Consider the following 27,672-nt stretch of genomic DNA (forward strand, 5'->3'; position numbering starts at 1 on the left):
AGCGCAGCGACTCAGCAAAAAAATAAGAAAGAAAAGTGACTAACCTTTGAGTAGGGGGTTACAAAATATCGTCCAGCGGGCCGCGAGTTTGAGACCCCTGGTCTAAAGCATATAACCGCGTTTTCTGATTACAGTTTAATGTAACAGTAAGCTGACAATACCGTAACTGCAAATTAACCACACGGAAATAACCATGGCAACACGGAGATAAACATGGCAACACGGCGCATCCGCCGTGTTGATGAACAAATAACCCCCCTATTGAACGAAGTTAAACCGAGTGAGCGTGCCGTTCACAGACACCAGAATGAACGAGTTCACAGTAATGTTCATCAGGCTGTAATACAGTACGTTCAGTTCACGTTCGCCCCAAAATATGAACGAGTTCATGAACTATCGTTCAATGAACTCGTTCAGGCACAACACTGTCTGCGTATTCCTTTGAGTGTGACATAAAGTTTACCTGAAGCTAGAGGTTGACTTTCTTTTATTGAATATGTCTAGATTTGCCGCCAAATATTTTCCTTATATGAATTTGTCATTGAAAGAGTTGTTGTCCTATCCAAAGCGGATACATTTGAGGTAGTTTTTGTAGTGGTACAGCCGTTTTTTTGAATCCTGTTCCTCCGATGTGGGGTGTCTGAATATCTTGTACTCAGGTTTCATCATTCTAGGCTGATGGCTGATGGAAACATGACCACATGTTGCAACCATCAATTGACCAAGTCCATCAATGAAGAATTCTATTGAGAAAAAAACAAATGAAGATTTGAGGTTGTGGAAGAGATTATAGAACTTCAATCACTAACATTGGTAAATGCTAATATAACTTCCAAATATGGGATTCAAAGGTTTCTCCTGTATGGCAATTTATACCATGTCCTAGGCCTATTTAGAGAACGGATATGTTCCAGCAGGTGAAGCCTCGTGTGGCCAAGTTTATGTTTACCTCACATACCAAGACATGTAGATGTGCACACCAGAATAATATCTTCTTAAGTTACGCACATACATGGATAGACGATACAACCTTCTGTACTTGTCCCTTCTCACTTGTTCTATATAACCTGTGTAATCTTCTCCTTTATGCTTTAAAGTTTCATGGGGTACTTCTTACTTTTCTTGCCACTCTTGCAATGATCATGCCCCATTCCGGAGCCCTAAATTCCTGCACCAATGACCAGACGACACCACCCAGCCTTTGCAATGCGGTATGAAAACTTTTTGCATCCCAGATTGAAAGTGAGTGGAACCTTGGGTAACCAACCACAAGTTTGTGTGGACATATAAGGAGAGTGGTAGCAAGTGATTAAGGTGACATATTATACCAGCAGTTGTGAGTATGATTAGCCGTTGCAAGTCGTTTTGAAAATCTGTCTCTTCTGACATCACAAGTGGGCGTGTCCACCTAGACGTATGCTGGATAGAACAGTCTACCAGCCTACCCAGTGGACTGTAGCAAATGTCGCTCATTTATCCGTCTTACAACTAGGTGGACACGCCCACTTGTGATGTCAGAAGAGGCTGATTTTCAAAACGGCTTTTGACGGCTAGTCACACTCACACCTGGTGGTTTAATATGTCACCTTTAAAGACTGAACCGCTACCTTAGCATCCAAGAATAACATCTTGAAGCTAACAGCCTAACCTCATTCAAGAATCCCCTTTCCAAATTTAGGTTTCTCATTATCATTCATTGTGGATGTATTTACACAACCAAAAAGGACTACATGTAGATATGGCCGGTTACATACCTGGATGTCCCACTCTCTTCAGCTTGGGGTCAAATCTCACTCGATTCACAGCATCGGTACGAGCCAGGAAGAAGTTGACCACCCCACTGACGAGGTGGCATTGTGGAAAATTAGGTACTGAGTGGAATCTTCTGTTGTTTTTCTTCTCTAGACAGCCTCCAGTGACTCCATCTCCCTCATCATAGTTGATGGAGAAGTAGAACTGATTTCCATCCACTGAACCCCCAACCTAAGAAAGATAACAAGACGTTATAACTCACACATACTCTTCTTAATTCCTAATGTAATAATAGTAATCTCCCCATCAGAGCTGATCAATGTGGCCGGGGAAAGGGAAGTCTGGGGCCCGATGCTAGAGCTACTGCCCCCTCAATCCGGCCCCGGATAAGGAAGAATAATAATAATTTATTTGATCAATGAGTAATATGATTCTCACCACATCCAACGCTGGTGTTGCCTCCATCACCTCCACCAGATCCTCTATCTTTGTTTTCTCAGTGAATAGAAAGTCATCATCCACCCAAAGAAAGTACTTGGTGGTGACTTGAGAGACAGCCAGGGTTCTGCCAGCAAACCAGCCCTGTGGAAGGGAAAGATTTGACGTTAACTTACTGTAAGAATTTCACTTTTTACTTGAATTGTGTTGCTGAATTGTGTCAAGAACACAATTTTTTTTCTTAATTTTGCTTTTGAAGAGGTCCCTCTTCAACATCATAAACTCTCATAAAACATTTAAGCAAAGGCAAATGCTTTTCACTACATATTTAGTTGTCTGTGGATTGTCTGAGACTAGGTGTCCACCAATATTGGCAAAAGCAACAACGGTTATTGAGTTCCCTGATCCATCCTTTATTAGGGCGCAATAGATGAGGGCTTGATATGAACAAACAATTTTGTGGTTCAACCTATTCGAGATTGAGTGAACTCGTTCCTTGAAATTTAAATCATATGTTCTGAAATTAAAATAACTAGACATTACAGGGAAGTTCTCTGTCTGTATACAGGGTTCAATCAATGGTATTTTAACCTGCTACTTGAAACGAGCCCCATGTCAGCATTCATTGTTTATCTGTTGTGTTAACTGATAAGCTAAGATTTAAAGAAAGTTGCATTCCAGAGTTGAGCGTTTCTTTTCATCCATAGCTGTTGTCGTTGGCCGTTAAACTGTGAAGCGATGATGACTGGTATTTGCGGCGATACAATTATTCAGGTGATTTGAAATTATAAATGGAAAAGTGTGTGCGCGGGGTTTGGGGGTGCAGGAGCCCGGAACTCACAGCACCCCCTGGTTCTTGTATAAAGCCCTACCTGTCCCCCGGGCATGATGTAATGCAGAACATTTTCTTCAATGATTTTTTCCGGCTCATGGGTGTCGTCAGCCACAATGAGTGTCATGTCTTTGTAGTACTGTCTTAAGCTTCTTATGAGGAGCTTCAACTCCTTGTAGCGCATGAAGGTCTTAGTGGTGACAGTCACTTGGTCACTGATGGCTTGTGAAAAGAGAGTGTTTGTTTGTTTGTTTGTTTGTTTGTTTGTGTGCGTGTTAGTGAGTCGGAGGGCGTGGTCATCAGGAGTAGAGGATGCAAGGGGATAGAGAGAGGAAGAAGGTAAGGGTGCATAGTTCTACACAACGGTAAAAACTGATAATATATATATGTAAGAATAGACATTTGTTGTTCTACCTGTTCCAATGTCGAAGAGCACAGGTAGGGTTGGTTGACGAATGACGATGGGGAACACAGCTTGGTGAACCTCACACATGAAGTGAACTGCAAAGAAAAGGTTTTGTTGGGTTGGATATTTTTCTTTCCAACCTAAAATAAGATTTGACACAAATGTAATGAGTAGAAGAAGTAGCGGATGGCTTTGAGTCCAAAATGATAACATTACATTGGCATAAGTCTTTAACAAAGATAAATCTTCAATATAAAACTTCAACAAAGAATATTTAGTATAAAATATTTACCAGTGCATTAATTTTAGTTTGAATTACATCCTCCAACCCATATATCTCATTAAATGTTTCCCAGTCGAGATCAATTGAAAAGGACTTAGACTACCCAGGTCTCCGGTGTGTATGTGGTACACAGTGCTGGTATAGGTGACCTTCGCCAGAAGTTTGTTCATTTCCGCTAAGCTATCCGTCTCCAAGATGATCAAATTCTTCCTGCTACCTATTGGTTTTCACAAATAAAACAAGTCAATCCTGTTCACGTTAATTACACATTGGAACAATGTAAACAATGATAGAGCTTATGAATCACCATTGACAACGTCTTCATCTCTTGGGGTCCCTAGACTGAGGATACCTCTGGTGACATTTAGTAAAACCTGTAAAATACAAGTATGTTAATTGTGTGTGTGTGTGTGTGTGTGTGTGTGTGTGTGTGTGTGTGTGTGTGTGTGTGTGTGTGTGTGTGTGTGTGTGTGTGTGTGTGTGTGTGTGTGTGTGTTTGGCTCAAAATCGTACAGTTTAGCTAATTCGTAAGTGCACAGGCAGAGCTTAGGTAAGAGGCCCGAAGTAAATAAACTGAAGGCTGACCTGTTTGTTTATTGGATGGGATTATTGCAGGACTGTCACAGCCTCAGATACCAGATTATGTATTTTCTTATAAGAGCATTTCATTGATTGATTGACTATACCCTATACTTTTAATGAGAAACCAATAATTATGTAAGGGGACGTGTATTGATGCTGGCCAGACATAGACTGTATCAGGGCATCAGGGAAATGTAACCAGTAGCTGTAAGATGTCCGGACATTTTTGACATAACACCCAGAGTTTAAGTACCAACCTTGTAGCTGCTTCTTTTCTGTGTGTGCAGCGCTAAACCTGAAACAAATATATCTTTAAGAATGAATTTCTTGGGTGAAGCTATTTCCTGAGGAATACTTTGAACATAGAAGGAAGACAAAAGTGATGATGTGGATAGAGCACATTGAACACATGTGTAGTAGACTGGGTAGCACATTCTGCCGGCGATTTAAATTCACCTTGCAGAAGAGCAATACATTTCTTTCTAGTTTCTATATGTTTTTGCGGGAGCCAATCACACAAGCTGGCTTTTCCCCCTGTCACATTATTGGCTGGTTTAACACAATGACGACAGGGAAGCAACGGCATGCAGCCAATTGCGTACAGAGTCATTTGAACTAGGCCCATTGATCACGCCTCTTGTGCTGAAGAAAATGACAGCAGCTTCCCCAGACCAACTTGCAATCTACGATTGAGCTTGGTCTGGCGATAGCCAGGCTACATGTGTAGTGCACTTTCACTACAACTGAACTAGGGCTGAACGATTCATCAAACTCAAACCAACATTGCGATGTAATAGAACATGATTAGCAAATCGCAAAGGCTGCGATTAATTAATGTTACTGACTAGCGATCAGTAAGATTCGTATTTATTTTTCTTTTAAAATTCGATAGTTAAATGAAGATTTTATAACATAAATGTATGCATTAATTCTTCTCAACATATAGGCCTGGCCTAAAGGAAATAGCAGTTTATATGATGACTACTGTTGTGTTGGTCATAGTCAGTGGCGGTTCTAGGGGTGGGGCCACAGGGTCCCTGGCCCCTGCTGAAATCTGATTGGCCCCTGACGTGCCCCTGTTCCGTCAATCAATTGACGAGTGAGTAATACAGAACATAAGGAACTTTAAAAAGAAAAATCACATGCTAAATCGCAATCGCAATATTAGTTTTTTATTATTTATTTATTATTTCAATATTATTTCCCCAAACGTTCAGCCCTAACCTGAACTACTATGGACTAAAGGGCAGTGTTAGCCCTTCGTAATTGAACCACCAAAGTGCATGGTAGTACTGTACCTGGAATGAGAGTGGGGACCATGGGACGAACTGAGAAACCCTGAATGGGATACTGCAGTGGAGAGTTGGATGGAGCAAAGAGGAGTGTGTTCAAAATGGAGCTTGTTCTGGACATGGGAGATAGAAAATATGTAGACATAAATATATATTAGGGGCTTATCCAATTAACCAATACGATCAATAGGCCAATTATCCAATCATAAATATTAATTCACTAATATTCTAACTAATTAACTATCAACTATCCAACTTTACTTCATCAATGAACACATTCAAACATAAACGATAAATAAATTCATGTATGCAGTTCAATGCAGTTTATAAATGTATTTGTTGATTAATTAACTAATGAATTTAATCATTCCTCACGCCCAAATGTTTCTCTACCAATCCATCACCCTTGGTCATACTATTCAGTATGGGTTCATTTTAATTCCATTAAGATTTTTTCATTTGTAAAACGAAAGTTTTCAACTTGTAACACAATTGTGTACTGTGATTAAAAGACAGAGTTGTGCCATACAACTCAAATTGTTTTACTCAAAATACTTAAAAAAAAGTTATATATATTTTTTGGGAAGTAATGTTGTGAGTAAATTTGTACCTATAGTAAAGGTCAACCTTTTTCTGTCTTGACCAGTCAGCTCTGTATCCCCCACAGAGGGAAAGGAATGCTATCATAAGCGGGACTATCCATCAATCAAACTAATCTGGACAGCGAGATTGAAAGTGTTGAGAATAGAGGCAGCAGCAAATTATGTTACATTCCACAACGTATTAGTATTCAATATTTTACAAGCTCTCACTTGATGACATTAAAGTATTCCAAAAAATTGTCCCTGGAACTATTGGCGGTGCGTACCTGGCCTGGTGTTTCTTGTACTCCTTGCCCCGTCGTTCCAGAATCTCTGCCAGCTGGTCACTAGGAATGCTATTGTCCAGAATATACGAGTCATTTATGCAGAAGCAGGTAGAAGGGGGGATGAATAGGCCGGTGGGTGGAGACCTAGAGAGGGTAAGATTAGTTAAATTATCAACCTGAAAAGCTTGTTCACGTGTTGTCATTCAGTCATGTCAGGCCAACACGTACAAGCCGTTTGACAAGAAGTTTTGCCCTGAAATATGTTGGAATTCAATTTTCTGAACAGCAACAAGATTGAGCTGGCAAAACTTTTTGAAAGTATTTCTGGTTTATGAAATAATTGTAGTATATTTATGAGTTGCTTCATTATTGAATAATGAAACCACATAATACATTTTTTTTGGACAAATAATTTAATTTCTTGCAGTGATCTTTCTCTGAAATTTTTATAATCTTTTCCTACAACTTTAATGCTAGGACACTTTAAATAGGTGTGCCTAGAATTTATTGTGGGGATCGTTCTTAGCTTCAGAGGTTGAGAGCTGCATATGTAGACATTTCCATCCATTAGCTAGAGGTTTGTGGTTAAAATAGAATGATACACATATGCATAAATAAAGATGTGCACTTACCACCTTCTGATGAGGGAGCGCTTGTGCTCTACCGTACAGCTCTGGAAGAATCCGAAGAAGGCCATAACAACAAAGAAACCAAGCAGAAGAAGCTGCAGCAAACCCGATCTGATAAAACTGCTCATCTGGAGACAAACACATAAAGATAATTTAACAGAAAAAACTAAAGGTTTTTACCAATTTTGATGCGCACAATAAAATGGTCAGTTTTATATGTGCACTCTTGTTTGCATTGTATTCCAAACTTTGTTGGACGTTTATGGATGGACACTTATCCACCAACAAGATAAGACTTCATCAATCTCTGAAGGAATATTGGGATTTTACAGCAGCAAAATAAAAATGTATGCTGCTGCAAAACCGCAAAAACATTATACTTTGCGGTTAAGGTGCAACACAAGATTTGCATAAGAGTAGCATATATATTGTTATTCTTTTTCCCCCAAATTTTAGTGCGGAGGAAATATCGCCAAATGAAAGAGAAAATAAAAATGCTAACCAAGGTAATATGCTGGGAAAAACTGGATAATGTTATGTAAATGTAAATTATCCATATTAAAAACAAATAATCCATTTACGAATTGTAAAAAGCATTATTATTCTACCAAATCCTTCAGCATTAACTACTAGCATTTATATTATTAAGATGACTTACCGTTGCCCAAGAGAGGGCTATTGTTTCAAGGGAAATAATTGATAAACAAGAAGTTAGTTAGTTAGTCCGCCTCGAACTGCATCAACTAAAATAACCAGGGCCATACACAGACATTGTGAGGGGCAGTGGCCCCCTCGCAATGTCTGTGAGAGGCAACGCCCTCAGTGCTTAACTCAAACACGTTTTACTGGTCGTGGCACTTTAGTTTGAGCAAATCATGACATTTATAATTGGTAGAATAAGGAGCACATGCCTGATATTAACAAGGTGGCAGAAATTATTGCTTCAGAGATTTACAATATTATGTCTACTTTGTAGGCAAGGTGTTGGGTGTGTGAAAAGGAAATCATGAAAGGCATATGTGGGGAATGTCAAGAAAGAAGAATGTCAAGAATGGTGAATTTCAAGAAGGAAAATAATAATGCAAATTTTATGCAAATTAATCCAATCAGATGATGCAATCTACTAACTCAGATTGTTGATCAGAACAAAGCAACCAAATAAGGCTTTACCAGTCAAATCATAGTACGGACTAGATAATCATATAGATTCATACTGTTACGTATTTTAAGCACAAAAGCTGCCCACACATAGCCACTAGGAAGCAGGATCGAACACACAAGCTGCATTACCCCCACATAGCCACTAGGAAGCAGGATCGAACACATAAGCCATAATTACTATACATAGCTACAAGGGGAGCAGGACCCAACTGAAAGCTGCAATAACTACTCCAGCCACAGATGGCAGCACCTTTAGACAGGTGAGGAAGCCAAAGCTAATACGTCACATAGGCCACGCCTACTCAGTATTAAAACAGGACCTGGAGCCAACAAGAGCAGAAACATCCGGCAGTCCAGACTTGCGAGTTATGCTGCGTTCGAGTATTCTCTGCGAACCGACTCGGATCTCGGATCTGACGCCACGCCCACACTTCAAGCATTTTATTATTTCGCTCGGTCGTTGGAGGAAAACATGGACGCCACCCGGAAAGCTGTTGTCGCGGTAGCATTGGCAGAGGACCAGGCGATCCAATATAAGTAGGCTATAGGCCATAGTCAAGTCAATTCAACGAACAAAACCTGCAGCTGTCGTTGACGGACATTTTCGTGCAGGTGCAAGGTGTTTGGTTTGTGTACAACCTGCGCGTGATTCCCGGCGCACGACATACGTCACAACCAAACGTTGGCGATTGGTTATGGCAGATCCAGAGTGGCACTGGGCAGATCCAATCATTTTAAACTTCAACAGACACCCGCCTTCAAGTGAGTTAACGTTTGTCAATTGATTAGGTCCAGACTCTCTGTACAAATGAAATTAAATGAAGTGAAGTACGAGAGTCTTGTAGAACCAGGCTACCAAAGTGGTCCAAGCACAATGAAAACAGTGCATACTTCAAGTCACAATGGGTGCAGCCATCTTGAATTCTGTCTCGGAATTTTGCTCGGTCACCACTGAGTTCAACGGAGATGGCGAGATCGCCGTCCGAGGAAAAGGGGCGTGTTTGTGCATGTCGCTAGGCAATGTCCTCGGACCTCCGAGACGGATGGATATTAAAACGCACCATTAGATACAGAGGCCTGCTGTTTGTCTCTCACACGCGTGTTCAATACAATTCCCCTCCTTTTGCTTCATAGTTACCATGCCGAAATACTATAACAAATAAAGTGAGTTAAAGTGACCCAGATTGGACTACTTTCTTCAAGAACACGGCAATACTGGCATAATGATTAGTAACAATAATCATAATTTCAACAATCAGAATATGTGCATCATAAACGATAATATATGCTATGACCTCTGATTGGCAAAGGGATTCTGCACTCTCATGTACATAAATCAAGACCAGTCTAATAAATATCCCTTTCATTGTTATACAAAATGGGCAATTTCAAGGCAATGCAAGGAGAAAAGTTTAACTTTTAGAAATATATATTGCTCTAAAGTTGGGGGGGAATAAGGATTTTACGCTTCAGAGACACAAATATAGACACACGCAACAGGACATGACTTGACCCTACAACAATCGTTTAACAACGATTGTGTACTCATAGTAGGCCTATCTGTTGGCGTGTTGGAGGCAGCCTTCAATTCATTCCCCTCCCAGATACGGGAGATTCAGGCACTGCGTAAGTCTTCCTCGGTGAACACAGTGGACCCTTGCAGTAGCTCGAATGGAGTGGTCATCAAAGGTAGGGGATAACTGTACATTATTAGACAGCCCCCAATCATCGGTCGAGGGCCGATGACAAAAGCCTGAAGTTGCACAGGATTTGGAAGGATGGATGTAGTTGACGAGAAGGGCGTCACAAATATAAGTTCTTCCATTGCAGCTCTTTTTGGGGCAAGGAGAAATTTAAGCGTCTGCCGTTTCTCCCTTCTCTTGTTTCATGTTCCCAAACACAAAGCATTCAAAGAAGACATTATTTGCGCGCAGTGGCGGTTTAAGGCACGGGCGAACCAGGCAGCCACCCGGGGCGCCGTATTTGTGGGGGGCGCCAAATCACATGGGGGGCGCCACGAGCAGTAAAAAAAAAAAAAACGCGCTGCGTAGCGGTTACCAATGAAGTACTTCATAACATTGTGTGGGGAATAGGTATTTTGGCGCCCCCTCTGGCTGCAGGCGCACACCTGCTCGTTGAGAAGGTGCATTGCACAGACGGAATGAAACCCCCACTGAAGTCCGTAGGGTCACGATACAACACCTTTTGCCATGTTTGGCCATATGAAGTTACATTTAAACTTTGGCCCAGCTTGTGGGAAGGTGGTAGGGGTGAGTGGACTATAATTTGGTGCCCCATTTTCTCATTTTTTTGTTGAGTTAGGGAGCTATGCTTACCTTTTGTTTATCTTTGTAATTAGAAAGTCTATTTTTGTGTGTGTTTATGTTATTCTTTTCGGCTCAGGCTCAACATGATGATGCATACATTCTTTCAGACTTGATATTCTTTGGTTGCTACAAACCTTTTTGTTTATTTGTGAAACCCAGAGTCTTTACTGTTTGAGTTGGCTTGATGTTACCCCCTCTAACTCTGGCAGACACTTGCTGCTGTTGGGAAAAATAACCTGATGAGCACATCATATGGCAGGCACATTAATATATAGTCAACTCTTGCTCTAAACCCAACGAACACATAACACAAACATGATAATATATAGTCAGGTCAAGGCCGGAGCTGAAGGCCCCATCTCCCAGGCAGGCAGATGGTGGACACTCAGACAATGCACCAGTATCATCTCCAGAACGGGAGAGCCACATTAATTTATCACACAGGAGACATTTTGAGAGCTCTGCCCCGTTAGGAGGAACCAAGAGATACACCTGCCCATACCAGGGCCTCAGAGCCACATTAAATTACCACACACGAGACACTTCGGGGGGGCACTCCCCCGTTTTAATTTATCACACCAGAGACACGAGGAACTCTCCCCGTTACGAAGCTCTCTCAGGGCCTGGGAGCCAAAACACACAGAACCGCACACACCTCAACCGCACACACCTCAAACGCACACACCTCAAACGCACACACCTCAAACGCACACACCTCAAACGCACACACCTCATCGAGAGGAGGATACAACATAAGACTGCATCACACAGGGACTCTTCACCTTCTTCTGAAGCAGACCTTCCACGGAGGCGAAGCTCCAGACGAACCATCAGCGCTGATTAGGGACTTAGACATATTCGATTTCTCACGCTTTATGACTCTGTATAACCGCTGCCACTTTACTTAATAAATCCAAGGTCCTCGTGTCGATAGACTTTATTACCTCTCCGTCTCATTTTATCTGGTCCAGTAGCTAGACAGACCGTTTTTCCCAACAATTTGGTGACCCACGACGTGATAGTTTTTCTGAATTGAACCGCAACTGGGAAACGAGAGACGGAGAGCGGCACGACCTCGGGACCCCGGAGCACCGGACCGGTTCCTGCAGTCTCACCTCGTGCACGCCCAACAAAAGGTAGGCAGAACCTGTTGATAAAATCCAAACTCTGCATAGTTATATAGGAACCATATTAGGAGGTGAGACTGTGAGAGCGGTTCGCTACGGGATATCTCGTGGGGACGAATAGGACTGTATCCCAGCATTTCCCCATAAACCCGATTGACCCTGAACGCGTGACACATCGAATATCGGCTCGTTGCATGGTGAAAGAATACCCTCGAGACCATAGGGCCTATTAGAATCGGGCATAGTGATACAAGACTATCGATGGCCACGTAATGGATGTGTAATGGAGACACCTATGTCTTAAAGGGGGGTTAGAGTCCCCTTCTTTGTTTAGGTATTAAATAATTTCGGTGGTAAGGGGGTTAGAGTCCCCAACTATGTCTTAAGGGGGTTAGGGTCCCTCGGGTGGGATTAAAGTCCCCACCTATGTCTTAAAGGGGGGTTAGAGTCCCCTTCTTTGTTTAGGTATTAAATAATTTCGGTGGTAAGGGGGTTAGAGTCCCCAACTATGTCTTAAGGGGGTTAGGGTCCCTCGGGTGGGATTAAAGTCCCCACCTATGTCTTAAAGGGGGGTTAGAGTCCCCTTCTTTGTTTAGGTATTAAATAATTTCAGTGGTAAGGGGGTTAGAGTCCCCAACTATGTTTTAAGGGGGTTAGGGTCCCTCGGGTGGGATTAAAGTCCCCACCTATGTCTTAAAGGGGGGTTAGAGTCCCCTTCTTTGTTTAGGTATTAAATAATTTCGGTGGTAAGGGGGTTAGAGTCCCCAACTATGTCTTAAGGGGGTTAGGGTCCCTCGGGTGGGATTAAAGTCCCCACCTATGTCTTAAAGGGGGGTTAGAGTCCCCTTCTTTGAATGTGTATTAAATAATTCTATGTGGTAAGAAGGTTAGAGTCCTTTATCAGGGTTAGAGTCCCTTTGCAGAGGAAACGGTGCCTAGGGCATGAGTGACACACAGAGAGAATAAGATAAACTAGGCTCGTTGCGTGGTGAAAGAACACCCTCGAGGCCTAAGGCTCGCCGCCCTTGATAAGTGAATCTGAGGCGCCCGAAGAAGCACAACGATTTCTTGGCCATATATTCATTGCATATGCGGGGACTGACGGACAGACACCTAGGGATAGCAGAGACCTCTCACCCCCACCTTCACGACCAGAGAGCAAGTGCGTGTGTACGGAGTCGAGAACGAGAGTCGGCGTGGGTGGAAGAATAGGAGAGCATGGGTGAAAGAGAGAGACAGAGAGACAGTGTGTATGCGCGTGAGAGTGAGAGAAAGGCTGTGAGCGACTCCGTGTGTGCGCGTGTACGCAAGAGGTGATGTTTCTGTGTGTGTAAGAGGCTGTGAGAGACAGAATGAAAAGTCTGTTGTTATGTTTCTGTGTACATCTGTGAGAGACAGAACGAAAGGTCTGTTGATATGTTTCTGTGTGTGCGTCTGCGGGAGACAGAACGAGAAATCTGTTGATATGTTTCTGTGTGTGCGTTTAGAGGAGACAGAGTGAGAAAGGCTGTGTGCGTCTCTGTGCGCGTGTACGCAAGAGGTGATGTTTCTGCGTGTGCGTTTGGAGGAGACAGAATGGAAAGAGAAGTGTGTGTGTGTGTGTGTTTGTGTGAGAGGGAGCAAGAGAGATAGCGAGAGAGATAGACTAGGAGAGCTAAAGTCGGAGGACGATCGAGAGGGACCATTTTCCCTCTAGACAGTTGGAGGTAGCGATAGAGTGCGTGTTTTTCTAACAATGAACGGTTGTTTCAGGACCACGAGAAGGGACTCTGTATGGTTTTCAGGCCCAGAGTGTAATCCCCTTTTCCATATGTGTAGTCCTCCCATTTGAGGTCCCCGTCCACCATATTTGAAGTCCTCTACTCCACATCATGTTGTAGTTCCCCTCCCTAGAATTGTATGGAAGTTAGAACCTGTGAGAGTGTTTTTGGTTCGGCCTGACGAGGCCTGTACAAATTTCGGTGGTCAGCCTCGTAGTTTTGTGTATATAGAAATTTGGAAAGGGGGAGCAGTATTAAGTTATATATCCGGGAATTAATCCGGATATATAGTGCTTATATCTAAGCACTTTGAGATTCTTGAATACGAAGTGCATTATAAATAAAATGTATTATTATTATTATTATTATATATATAATAAAGTGAAAAGTTATTTATGAATGAAGGGACAGAAGGATCTTTTTGTGTGTGAGAGATAGTTATTAGGCCTTGTTCCATGATGGATAGTTCAGGATGTTGCATTCCAGGTTTATCTGTTAACGGTCCTAAGTGCAGCCTGACCCCAAGAGGGGGAGGAAGAATGAGAGAGAGAGAACACATTTCACCCCCATTTGTTGACCCACACCATTAAGGCAGCACAGAGAGACACACTAACACACAGTACAGAGAAAGTGAGTGAGACCGTATACGTGCGTTTGTGTGAGTGTGTGCATGTGTCTGTACGTCAGTGTGTACGTGCGTGTCAGCGAGTATGCGTCAACATGCGTTTGGGTGTGTACGTTTGCGTGAGAGAAAGCTGGATAGAGGGAAAGAGAGAATCTGTGAGTGAATCAGTGGTCCGCTATATCTTTACCCGTTAAAACGGGTAAAGGAAAGAATAGATAGATTGATAATGATGAATAATGTCTCTCTGACGTATTGTTTTGGTCTATGGCTTAACCTGCGGAAATAAATAAATTGACAATGATGGATAACGACTTAAGGATATGAGGAATTTCTGGATGTATTAAATAACGTCTCTAGGCCCTGTTGTTGTTTTTTGCCCCCCCCCCCCCCCCCCCCTCCTTCTTTCTCGTTCTCCTCCTCCAAGAGTGACAAGAGTTACCCCCTAGTCTCTCATCCGCTCTCGTGTGGTAGACAGGCCCCACAGAGTTATAGCATCACGGCCGCCATTTTTTGAGTTCTCTCACTCAGTCCCAAGTCACCTCCCCCTCCGCCAAACCTGGAACACTCCAACCCTACCCTTCCCCAACTACACCGCCCCCTGCTGGACCACTCCAACCCTACCTTTCCCCAACTACACCGCCCCCTGCTGGACCACTCCAACCTTACCCTTCCCCAACTACACCGCCCCCTGCTGGACCACTCCAACCTTACCCTTCCCCAACTACACCGCCCCCTGCTGGACCACTCCAACCTTACCCTTCCCCAACTACACCGCCCCCTGCTGGACCACTCCAACCCTACCCTTCCCCAACTACACCGCCCCCTGCTGGACCACTCCAACCCTACCCTTCCCCAACTACACCGCCCCCTGCTGGACCACTCCAACCCTACCCTTCCCCAACTACACCGCCCCCTGCTGGACCACTCCAACCCTACCCTTCCCCAACTACACCGCCCCCTGCTGGACCACTCCAACCTTACCCTTCCCCAACTACACCGCCCCCTGCTGGACCACTCCAACCCTACCCTTCCCCAACTACACCGCCCCCTGCTGGACCACTCCAACCTTACCCTTCCCCAACTACACCGCCCCCTGCTGGACCACTCCAACCCTACCCTTCCCCAACTACACCGCCCCCTGCTGGACCACTCCAACCCTACCCTTCCCCAACTACACCGCCCCCTGCTGGACCACTCCAACACTGCCCTTCCCCAACTACACCGCCCCCTACTGAACAGCATCAATACCAACCCAACCCCGACTCTCGATCACCCCCTGCTAGAAGAATTATCCCAGTTACTAATAAAGCTAAAAAGACAAACCTCCCCGCACCCTGCCTTCAGTGCAAGGGCGTCCACAACCCCGACCACCCCCATACCAGGCTGCTGTAAGAAGAAGCGAAAAAAAAACAAAAAAAAAACACGCCCACCATGTCGGACGAGCAACGAACCAGAGGGCTGGGCTGGCTGTGCCTCAACGCTGAACCGGGGAAAATATTGAAAGGCCAAGACCGGAAGAAATGGGAGGACCGATGTGATTAAAACCTGGCAGAGAGAGGGCGTGATCCGAATGGGACCCCTCGACCAGACCGGCCGGACCGCCATACACGCGCACATTGGCAGCCAGTATGAGCAGGCGAAGGTCCGCCGCGACAACGCTGGAACCAAGGCGGGACGAGCGGATGCACTCGAAGCCCAAGACCGGATAAAACAAAAGAGAATCTTAGTATTAAATGCATTGGCCTCTTGCCTCCCGCCCCACACCCTAAAAATAGCCCCCTCCGCCAGAAATCCCTTCCTAGCGGACCTTACAACCCCTGCCCAACCGAACCTGATAGCCCCAGTCTATCCGGCACCTACCCAATCGAGCCCGACAGCCCCGCTCTATCCCTCCCTACCGAGGGCCGACGTACAGGCCCGCCCACCTCCGTACACCCACTCCCTCCCCTATGCCCCGACCGACTTCCCGCCCCTGCCCACCCAGGTACCCGCAGATGGAGTGAGTGGCACCGAGATGGGTCCTCCCCAGGTCCCTGCGCCCCCCCATCTCATGTACCCAGTTATCGAAATAACCCACGCCACACCTCAGTCCCCGGTCACGGTGACCTGGCAAAACCCCGCCCCCCTGGAACCGGAACGAGCCAAAAAAGGGGTCCACTTCACAAAGAGAAACCATCCACAAAGCAAGGATAGACTGAAGCCGACGACGGCTTCCTCCCCATGGCCGATGATACCAGGAAGAGCCGGGCCATTGGGGCAAGAACCACCCAGCGCTGAGAACTGGACACCCCCCTCCTCAAACTACAGCCAAGCCCAGGCCCCCGAAACCAGGTTACCACCACCAGAGCGAGCCCAGCCGAAAGCAGAAAGGATACGGACGCGGATCGGCGCCCCTGGCGCCAGCGCATTGGACCTGGCCTCCTTCCTGATCAACCTATCGTCTAAAGAAGAAGAAGCAGAAGTAGCAGGAGAAACAGAAGAAATGAGAAGACACTCCGGAATTCCCCAAGGGAGACACGCAAGACACGAGGAAACAGATGATGATGATGCAGACACCTTGGAATGGGACCCACTGGGAGCAAAATGGAAAGAAGAAGCGCTGGAAAGAATGACCCACAGCATCGAGTCAGAAGTCCATCTCCTGTCTCGACAGCTGCGGGAAAGGAACGAAGGCAGAGACCAGAGGTGGGGAAGAGGCGCAATCCGCGGGACAATTGGCCCGGGCAGATCACAAGCCCGAAGTATCGAAACCCCGATCACGACCACGGCCACCACCAGCACTCCACAAGAGTCCGGGTCCCAAAGGAACCAAGCCCCCAGCCACCGGATGGACCGCGACCAGAATGAAGGCCCAGAATCAATGTACCCACTAATGGACACCCCTGCAGGACAAGCAATGTACGTTCCCTGGACCCACTGCGACCTCAAGGGACTACTGGAAGACCTTCCCTCGATCAAACTGGGGGCGGGCAAGTGGATCAGAAACCTTGAGCGACTGACCACAGCTGACCGGCTCACCATGGGGGACATCCGAGCGGTCCTCATGAGAGGAGAAGGACCCCGAGCAGTCAACGACGTGGAAAACGTGGCCAGAACCACCAGAGAGCCGGACAACGCCCCCTTCGACCCCTACCGCCCCATATGGTGGGAGGCCCTGAGGGGCCTCTACCCCCCCCAGAATTCAGCAGCATGCATGACCGGCCTGAAAAGAAAACCCAGTGAATCAGCGGGCGAATTCCTTACAAGAGCCACTGAACGATGGAAAGACGGATTTGGAACCCTTCCAGGAGCCTCCGACGCCACCGAAGCCATGTTCCGGACCGCGGTTGAGACGGGTCTCTGCACCAAGATCCGCGAAGCCCTCAAGACGGTGATTGGACTCGGAAGAATGAACACCATGGACTGGGAGGAGGCCATTACACACCACGTGAACCTGGAGCAAGACCGGGAAGACGAAGACGTCAAAGAAGACCGCGACCTGAAGAAACGACTCTTGCGCATGGACGTGAAGAAAGCAACCCAGGAACACAACCGGGACAAGAAGGAGCTCAACAAAGACCACGCCTCCGAGATCATGCCCCTCGAAGTGGCCCCGCCCCCGGCCCCGCCACCTACCCCCAACCCCTTGGTCCAGCCAGGCGGGCCTCCTCCGACCCAGGTGCAAGCCCCTCCCGCTCAAGTGTGGGGGCCCCAACCCCCGCCGTACCCGTACCCATACCCACCCTCGAACCCAGCAACACAGGTGGGACCCGGGATGTACCAGAACCATCAGTCCAGATATAGAGGCGGATCCAAATGGAGAGGGAGGGGCCGGACCCCAAACACAAACCCAACCCGGTCCTACCCCTGCTTCATTTGTGGGCTCGTGGGACACTGGTCGAGGGAATGCCCCCAGTCGGGACCGCCGGGGATGCAACACGACCAACATGATCGTCAACCGCGACCCGGTCCGCCGTACGGTAACCCTGGAAATGGATCGACGCAGGCCTCAAACCCCGGAACCCCGATGTACCCTCTCTGGAGGGACCCGGGATACGACAGCCAATACTGACGGGACCCGAGAGCCTCGAGAGGGACCCAGGTGGTGAACCTGGGAACGGGAACCCCAATGGTGGACGGACTCGTAAACCAGACCCCGATTCGGTTCATGGTTGACACCGGAGCCACAGTATCCACCATCGGGGACCTGAACCATGAGATCCCACCCCTCTCCACTCGAACCCTGACTACCATGGGGTTCTCGGGAATAGAAAAGACAAACCCCCTCACCACCCCCTTGCCGCTCACCATCCTGGGGCAAACGTTCTACCACTCCCTCCTATATGCCCCCGAGTGCCCCACCAACCTCATGGGTAGAGACATCCTGAGCAAGATCAACTGCCACATCAGCTGTTCCCCCGAAGGAACTTCAATGACGACAGAAGCCGACCAACCCCCCCAGATGATGCTGGTGCATGAACCCCCGCCCCTGAGCCCCCCGTCAGACGTATATTGGATTCGGAACATGACTACCACGGACGGACTCAAGCCCCTAGAAGAAACGTATCGAGAGTGGGCCCCCTGGATCCAGCAACAGGGGGACTTCTACCCACCGCACGACCCCCTCCACACGACCCTCAATGTCCTTCGTGACCCAGACGAAAGCTACGACGAACAATGGAGCCGCATCATGGAGGGAACCGGCCAGAAATGCCTCTACGAAGCAATGTACGTCGGACCTGAGGGGGTGGCGGCCCCCACCCTCCTCACCCCGGATCAAGAATACTGGTACCGTCTTAAACCCGAGTCCCGACCACACGTGACCCTAGCAGTAGCCAAGCACCACACGGCCATGAAGCTGGGGCCCATGATCTGCCGAGCGACTCAAGTACGAGAGTGGGCCCCCACCGACAACCCCCACATACACCTAGCCCCTGACAAAGGCTTGATCCGAGTCTCCTTCCCCCGGACGGCCTCCTGGGGGGTGGCAGAACGAGTGGAGCGCGGACGACCGCTCGCCCCCGAGGATGTCAACGCCCCCAGCCCCCTGGAAGCCGAAGATCCCGACGTAAAGATCATGCTAGACGACCTCCCTCCGGAGCTCTGGGCCACCGGCGCCTACGACATGGGGTTTACCCCCCAGCACAACATCCAAATACCTCTCAAACCCGACCAAACCCCGATTCACCAGCCCCAGTACAAGGTCAGACCCGAGGCAGAAGCAGGGATCACAGCCACCATACAGGGACTCAAAGAGGCAGGAGTCCTCCGACCCTCTCAGTCCCTTTGGAACACCCCGATTCTCCCAGTAAAAAAGGCGGACGGACTCACATGGAGGATGGCCCACGATCTCCGTCTAGTGAACGACGCCACAGAAGGACCCCCAGAGAGGGTGCCGAACCCGCAGGTGGCGCTCCACGTGGTTAACCCCGAACACCTCTGGTTCTCTGCAATAGACCTGGCCAACGCCTTCTTCTGCATCCCCCTGAACAAAGACTCACAAGACATCTTCTCTTTTACCTGGAAGGGAGAGAAACTCACCTACACCCGAATGCCGCAGGGGTACCGATCGACCCCCACCATATTCAACGACTGTGTGCGAAAGGACCTCAAGGACACTGTACTTCCCGACGGAGTGGTTATGGTCCAGTATGTAGACGACATCCTGCTCGCTGCGCCTACCAGACAAGCCTGTGTGGACGCTACCAAGACCCTGCTCGAGACCCTAGGGAAAGCAGGGTACAAGGTCAAGCGGCCCAAACTACAGGCTGTCCGGCCCATGGTGAGATTCCTGGGGAGGTTGGTCGGAGGAGATACCAGAGACATGACCCAGGACACCCGAGAAACCATCCTGAATTACCCAAAACCCGCCACGGTTCAGCAAATGTTGGCCTTCCTGGGCCTGTGCAATTACAGCCGCCAGTACCTCCCGGAATTCACAGAGCGGACGTCCGAACTCCGCCAGATGGTCACCACAGCCGGGGCCCGACACCTACGGGCCCCGCTGGAATGGGACCCAGGAAAAGACACCGCCTTCCATCAGCTGAAGCAGGCCCTCCACTCAGCCGCCGCCCTCCAAGCCCCCGACTATACGACCCCCTTCCATCTGGACGTCACACAGAGGAACGGAAATGTAGCGGCCACCCTCTGGCAGGCAAAGGCCGGCACCCGAAGGATCCTCCTCTACCACAGCTCGGCCCTACCCACTCCGGCCCTAGGACTCCCTCACTGCGCCAGACATCTCATGGCCATCGCCATCGCCCTACGAAAAACACAGTTCCTCACCATGAACAACCCCACGGTGGTGCACACCACCCACGGAGTTAAGGCTGCGGTGGAGAGCTCACTCTTCACCCTGTCGACCGCCATCACCCAGATCCGGTTGACCGAGGCCCTGACAGATCCCTCGGTGAGCTACTCGACGAAAGGAGTGAATATGACCGGAGAGTATCCCGCAGACACGGACGGCACCCCAACTGCACGCCTCGCATCCTGTCGGAACTCCGAGCACGACCAGACCTCCAAGGGTCACCCCTAGGAACACCCAAAACAGTGTGGTACACCGACGGCTGCTGCTACAAGGATGCCCTGGGAACCAACATCGCCTCTTGGGCGGTGGTGGAACAGGGGTCGACAGGGGTCTGCCACACCAGACACTCAGGGATACTCCCGGAGTATCCCTCGGCCCAAAGGGCTGAACTCACGGCCATGGTCGTAGCCCTCGAAGCCGCGAAGGGCCTACGCCTCGACCTTTACACCGACAGCAACTACGTGTATGAGCTCTGCCATCTGAACGCTACCCAAGCAGAAAGGCGGGGTATGTTGACCTCTACAGGGGCGCCCCTGAAGCACAGGGACCTCGTCGTCCGCCTGCTCCTCGCCATTCAGCTACCAGAGTCTGTGGCCATCATCAAGTGCCAGGGCCACACAAAAGGAGACTCCCTGGTCACCCGCGGTAACAACGCCGCCGATGCGGCCGCCAAGAAGGCGGGGGGCTACACACCGCCGCTAGTCCTGTCCCTGATGAACCCCCTAGGGGAGGGGCCACACCCGAGGAGCATGAGCGACTTCCTGATATGCCTTGGCGAGATGCAAGAACACGCCGGTCCTTATGAGAAAAGCACCTGGATCACACGAGGATGCACTAAGGACGAGTCCGAAATCTACCGCTACTCAGATGGCAAACCGGCACTCAGCTCACGAGCTCTCTCTCTCATGGCTCGGTCACACCACTCCCGTACCCACCAGTCCACCACCGCGACAATGGAGACAATCCGGCGAGACTGGTGGCACCCCGAAATGAGGGCCAGCATCCAGGAAGTGATCAGAGACTGTCACGCCTGCCAAATACACAACCCACGCCCAGCCCACAAACCCCCTAGAGGAGTTTTCCCTGTTCCCCAACTACCCTTCCAAGAACTCTACATAGACTATACCGACATGGGGCTGGACAACCGCACCCAGGGGAAACGCTACCTCCTGGTGATCGTCGATAGATTTACCAAATGGGTAGAGGCCTTCCCCACCAAACGTGAAGACAGCGCGTCCGTGGTCAAAATTTTGCTAAATGACATCATTCCCCGTTGGGGTTACCCCAAGCTACTCTGCTCAGACAACGGGTCCCATTTCTCTGACGCCAAATTGCAGGAGGTAGAGGCCGCGTTAGGAATAGCACACCGGTTTGGCTCCGTCTACCATCCCCAGAGCCAGGGACTGGTGGAAAGGGCGAACCGGACTCTCAAAAGCGTGATCGCGAAGGCAGTTCACCCTGGGGACACAGGTCCCCAGCAGCAACAATTGCTGCAGGAAGAGCTAGCGGGCTACGCCTCTAAGAAAAAGATGAGCTGGATAGAGGCTCTCCCATTGGCATTGTTCAGCGTGCGCTCCCATCCTAGCTCCCGGTGCGGGCTTAGCCCCTTCGAGTTAGTGACAGGTAGGCCCATGCCCGGGCCACATTCTCCCCCCAGGGGCCCGGTACTAGACCATTATGATGAAGCCCTCTTAGAATATGTACAGGCCCTGACTCTCGCCTCCCGAGCCTTGTACACACAGGTCACCTCCCTCCCGACCCCCGAAGATCCCAACCCCGTCCTCGTTAATCCCGGGGATTGGGTCTGGGTCAGGGTCCACAAGAGACAGTGCCTTCAGCCACGATGGGAAGGCCCCTATAAGGTACTTCTGGCCACCCCCTTCTCTGTCTCCCTTTCAGGAAAGAGCGGCGCCCGCTGGCACCATCTGTCTACCACCCGCAAGGCCGACAACCCACATGACCGCACCCTGGCTACCGTTCAACGCGACCTCGCACGGCTGCATCATGAGGCCACCACTGACGCCACAGGAGGCCCGGACCAATAGACGTTGCATCATCGGCATGGTAGGAATAACCGGAGTCATGATGGGTTTCTTCATCCTGTGGGGAATGGACTTCCATACGGCCATCCCGGGGAAGTTCTCCACCATCGAGCCCCCGTCTACGACGATACAACCCTCATCGGGACCCCCAACCCAGGGTCCACACCGCCACAAGAGACAGACACCCCTGCAAGCCGTCAAGTCCCCCAGCGACCCCTGCCTCAGCCGATACGGTGGGCTATCCTTAACCTATACTTACGGTTCCAGCGCCGCCTATACCTTCCTCCTATGCGACGTCGTTTCGTGCGTAGGCGGACCCGCAGCCTGGGAAAAATACGATGCATACATCTGCGATACACCCAAGGGTTCCTTAGCGGGAGTCCAGGGCAACGGGGTAATGATGTCCCCGGACAACAGCATAAGCCAGCGCTGGTGTAGTGGGTGGGGGAATGTACTATGGATGACAGGGAAGCACCAGGGGTACTATGTGACTAACCGCTCTCAGACTCTCCACAGGCCTGACGCGACGGCCGCACTACAGGCGAATGGCTTCCTCTCGGGAGGCAACGGCAGAATCACCCTTACCCTCAGGAACATTACCAGCAACCCGTACCAAGGATGGGGTAACCCCAAATTTGGGTCGATTCGGGTGTGCGGTGTGGACACTGACTCTGCCTATCTCGCGTTCGAGGTGTCCCATTCCGGCCCGGACACGCTGGCCTTGTTGAAAATAAATTTCAGAATGGCCCCCACCACACTCACCGCACCAGCCTCCAGGGCCAACACGACAACTCCTAAACCCCCCGTCCGACCCATAATGACTCGCGACGGCCCGGTCACGATTTTTGATTTAGATTCCGTGGGGCGGCTCCCCACCCACGATTCCATCGCGCTCGCAACCGGCTACGCAGACGATAACGCATGGCTCAGCTGGATTGCTGCTACGATCCGTTTCCAGGGGCTGTCCGACTGCGTAGCCTGTGCGTCAGCTCGCCCCCATCTCATCTCGACCCCGGTACTGTTCGATTTTACCAGCGACCCCATCGGTTCTCATTGCATGTTAGCTCTGTTTGTTACCCGCAAACCGGCCGGCTGCGGCCTCCTTAGCTCTCTGTTTCCACCCGGCCTTAACAACTCACTTCCCCCGGTGTACTCCCCTGGGGAGTACACCCACTCTTGCATCACCAGGGTCGGTACGGTAAATGTTGGGGCGGTACCACCATCGTGGTGCCACTCCATCACGAACGTTACGCTTTGGCCCAACATGACCAAACCGGGCCTAGGACGCCAAGACCTATTCTGGTCCTGTGACAAATTCACCCTTAGACTTACACTCCCGGCACAATGGTCCGGAACCTGCATTATAGTGCGCCTACTTATGCCCGTCACGCTCTTTACCCGGGGTTCGCCCGGGCCCGATAACCAAACTACCTCTCGACACCGCCGCGACACCGCTCTCACCGACCACTTTGACCTAACCAAGAACACCCCCACGTACATGGATAGCATAGGCATTCCCCGGGGCGTTCCAAACCAGTTTAAGTTAGCAGATCAGATAGCCGCGGGTTTCGAGAACATACCCCTTATCTCTGCCATATTTCCAATCACCCCCAACAAAAACGTAGATCGCATTAATTACATTCACTACAACGTCCAGCGCCTATCCAACCTGACTCGCGACGCGGTAGAAGGGCTGGCCTCACAACTGGCCGCCACCTCTCTAATGGCGTATCAAAACCGTCTAGCCCTGGACATGTTGTTAGCCGAGAAAGGGGGGGTCTGTTCGATGTTTGGGGCTCAGTGCTGCACCTTCATTCCCAACAACACGGCCCCTGACGGGTCAGTAACAAAGGCCCTGGCCGGCCTTCGAGCTCTTTCCGTCCAGATGGCAGAGGACTCTGGGGTCGACAACCCAATGGAGAAATGGATGACTGACATGTTCGGCAAGTGGAAGGGCCTTCTCATGGCCGTCCTGTCATCCCTGGCTTGCTTTGTCGGGATTGTGGTCTGCTGCGGGTGTTGCTGCATCCCCTGCGCTCGCACCCTCTGCTCGCGCCTCATCACCACGGCCCTCGAAAAGGAGAAACAACAGCCCCCTCCCTACTCCGAAGCAGCCCCCCTCATGCCCCTGCTGGATTTCCCGGACCAGTTTCCCCTGGACGACCAGATAGCGCCTGCAAACTTTGACTGTGAGTATGGCCTCCCTCACCCTGCAACCTTTGACTTTGAGTATGAACTCCCCTACACACTCCCAACCCCCGCCATCGACTGCGTCCCCGCCGAGCCAGACATCTACCCGTGAGTGCTAGTGGCCTCTCCAGGTGCACGGCCCCGGCGTCCTGTTTCCACCACCGTATGCTGAAACCCCACCACCACGCCCCTCCCCCCCGCCTGTGACGTGCTAGTAACCTCTCCAGGTGGGCTGCCCCATTCCCGTCCCCGCCAACGGCACCACCCCCCTCCCACCTGATGCACCCACGTCGCCCGGACCAGGGATCTGCGTTCCGGTACCAGGGGCTGCGGCCCGTTCCCTTAAGGCTTGAGGGCACCCCTGGCTGTATTCGCTTCTGTACACTTCACTGTTTTTAGCCGCTCCCATATCTATGCCCGCGTCTACGCAACCGACGCCGGGAACATAAATGTTGTTGTCTATATCACTGTCCCACTAGATGGAGCTCGGGGATACACACGGTCGAGATTCCAGGGGCCTTGATTGCCCGTTTATCAGATGAGGTCCTGAGCGCAGTTGAATAAAAGGGTCTAATGCTCAGGTGGCGCCTTGCGACCACCTGCCCGTGATGACGCTCAGGACTATTCCGTGGTTTCAGTTATTCCCGTGCCCCGGGCCTACCCTGAATACCCCATGCGTGTGATTGCTTATTGTTACACGACCAGTTAACTCCTCCTCACATCCTTAGTGTGTGGTCATCTAGGGATGGGTTGAGGGGGATTGCCATTCATTGTTTACCTCATGTCTTTCTGATATTATTATTATTATTTAGGGACACGTTTCAGGGTTGCATTTCTTTCCTGTGATTGTTATTGTGTAGTGTTTGTGTGATTGTTGCATTTTTGTTTATATCGTTATTGTTTACTGGTAGTTTTATTGTTGCATTTTGTTGTTGATGTTATGGTTTGGTGTTGGTTTTGTTGTGTATCATCTGCTGCCAGTATTGTTGGTATTGTCTGCTCGCGATGTAAGGCCGGGGTGGATGCCACCCCCTAGGTGGGGTGTGTATGGCATACCCATGTCTGAAGCATGGGTAGCGTTTCTCCCACGTGGTTCCCCATACGCCCGGTCCAGCGAGTTGTTTTAGTCCCATGCTCATGGTTGTTTGTTTTTATGGTCATTTTGCCTTCTTTCTGTTATTTCTAATGGTGTTATAATGGTAGTCCCGCGCTGGAGTCCTATCCCTCGTACCCCTAATGAGTAAAAGTCGTCTTGCGACGACTTGAGGGGGATATGTTGGGAAAAATAACCTGATGAGCACATCATATGGCAGGCACATTAATATATAGTCAACTCTTGCTCTAAACCCAACGAACACATAACACAAACATGATAATATATAGTCAGGTCAAGGCCGGAGCTGAAGGCCCCATCTCCCAGGCAGGCAGATGGTGGACACTCAGACAATGCACCAGTATCATCTCCAGAACGGGAGAGCCACATTAATTTATCACACAGGAGACACCTCGAAGCTCTCCCCCACTAGAAGGAACACATGCAGATACTAGGGGCCTGAGAGCCACATTTAATTTATCACACAGGAGACATTTTGAGAGCTCTGCCCCGTTAGGAGGAACCAAGAGATACACCTGCCCATACCAGGGCCTCAGAGCCACATTAAATTACCACACACGAGACACTTCGGGGGGGCACTCCCCCGTTTTAATTTATCACACCAGAGACACGAGGAACTCTCCCCGTTACGAAGCTCTCTCAGGGCCTGGGAGCCAAAACACACAGAACCGCACACACCTCAACCGCACACACCTCAAACGCACACACCTCAAACGCACACACCTCAAACGCACACACCTCATCGAGAGGAGGATACAACATAAGACTGCATCACACAGGGACTCTTCACCTTCTTCTGAAGCAGACCTTCCACGGAGGCGAAGCTCCAGACGAACCATCAGCGCTGATTAGGGACTTAGACATATTCGATTTCTCACGCTTTATGACTCTGTATAACCGCTGCCACTTTACTTAATAAATCCAAGGTCCTCGTGCCGATAGACTTTATTACCTCTCCGTCTCATTTTATCTGGTCCAGTAGCTAGACAGACCGTTTTTCCCAACACTGCATATGAGCAGCACTACTTCTAGAATGAGTTGCCTGAACTGCATGACATATTAAAAAATGGTTTTAACTGTTGTACGGAAACATAAGTGATGTTAATGTTCATTATATTTATTTTATGGTGAAGCTATTTGCACCCCTCGTACAATTATCAGTATATGCTATTTCTACCCTTGTGCAATTATCAGTAAATGCACACAGAAATGTGTTATATTAATACCCTTTTTGCTACATTAATAATAATAATAATAATAATACATTTAATTTAGAGGCGCCTTTCAAGACACCCAAGGTCACCTTACAGAGCATATAGTCATCATTCAAAACTATGTAAAACAGACTAGGAATAAAAGGAAAACAGAGGTTAAACATGAAGAATAATAATAATTAATAACACTCAAAGACGCCTAAAGTGAAGGGGGGACCTCACTAACCACCACCAATATGTAGCACCCACTTGGGTGATGCACGGCAGCCAATCGGTGCCAGAACGCTCACTACACACCAGCTTGAGGTGGAGAGTTAGGGATGAGGTGGAGAGTGAGGGAATAGAACATTTAAACACTATCGACCATATTTAAACACTATCGATCACATTTAAACAATATCGACCACATGTAAACACTATCGACCACATTTAAACACTATCGACCATATTTAAACACTATGGACCACATGTAAACCCTATCGACCACATGTAAACACTATCGCCCACATTTAAACACTATCACCCACATTTAAACACTATCGCCCACATTTAAACACTATGGACCACATTTAAACACTATGGACCACATGTAAACCCTATCGACCACATGTAAACCCTATCGACCATATATAAACACTATCGACCACATTTAAACATGTAAACCCTATCGACCACATTTAAACACTAACGACCACATTTAAACACTATCGACCACATTTAAACACTATCGACCACAAGTAA

The 27,672-nt window shown here is 48.9% G+C and overlaps 1 protein-coding gene across 2 annotated transcripts in view; it reads right to left on the bottom strand.

The window, feature by feature from the left end:
* Window positions 1-470: 470 nt before the first annotated feature.
* Window positions 471-27,672, bottom strand: part of LOC132473017 (beta-1,4 N-acetylgalactosaminyltransferase 2-like) — a 28,020-nt gene continuing 818 nt past the window's right edge. Inside the window, exons 1-12 of one of the 2 annotated variants that reach the window (XM_060072939.1) lie at window positions 7,741-7,973; window positions 7,086-7,210; window positions 6,454-6,597; window positions 5,592-5,698; window positions 4,551-4,588; window positions 4,019-4,085; window positions 3,815-3,928; window positions 3,437-3,523; window positions 3,063-3,244; window positions 2,191-2,334; window positions 1,755-1,983; window positions 471-743 (exon numbers count right to left, since the gene is read on the bottom strand). In XM_060072939.1, coding sequence (XP_059928922.1) covers window positions 559-743; window positions 1,755-1,983; window positions 2,191-2,334; window positions 3,063-3,244; window positions 3,437-3,523; window positions 3,815-3,928; window positions 4,019-4,085; window positions 4,551-4,588; window positions 5,592-5,698; window positions 6,454-6,597; window positions 7,086-7,210 — 1,422 coding nt within the window. In that variant the 5' untranslated portion in view covers window positions 7,741-7,973 and the 3' untranslated portion in view covers window positions 471-558. Of the gene's footprint in view, window positions 744-1,754; window positions 1,984-2,190; window positions 2,335-3,062; window positions 3,245-3,436; window positions 3,524-3,814; window positions 3,929-4,018; window positions 4,086-4,550; window positions 4,589-5,591; window positions 5,699-6,453; window positions 6,598-7,085; window positions 7,211-7,740; window positions 7,974-27,672 lie in introns of those variants that run through there. The other variant, XM_060072948.1, reaches the window with a different exon arrangement.

Source organism: Gadus macrocephalus, chromosome 2, assembly GCF_031168955.1.
Source record: "Gadus macrocephalus chromosome 2, ASM3116895v1".
Taxonomy (NCBI): Eukaryota; Metazoa; Chordata; class Actinopteri; order Gadiformes; family Gadidae; genus Gadus; species Gadus macrocephalus.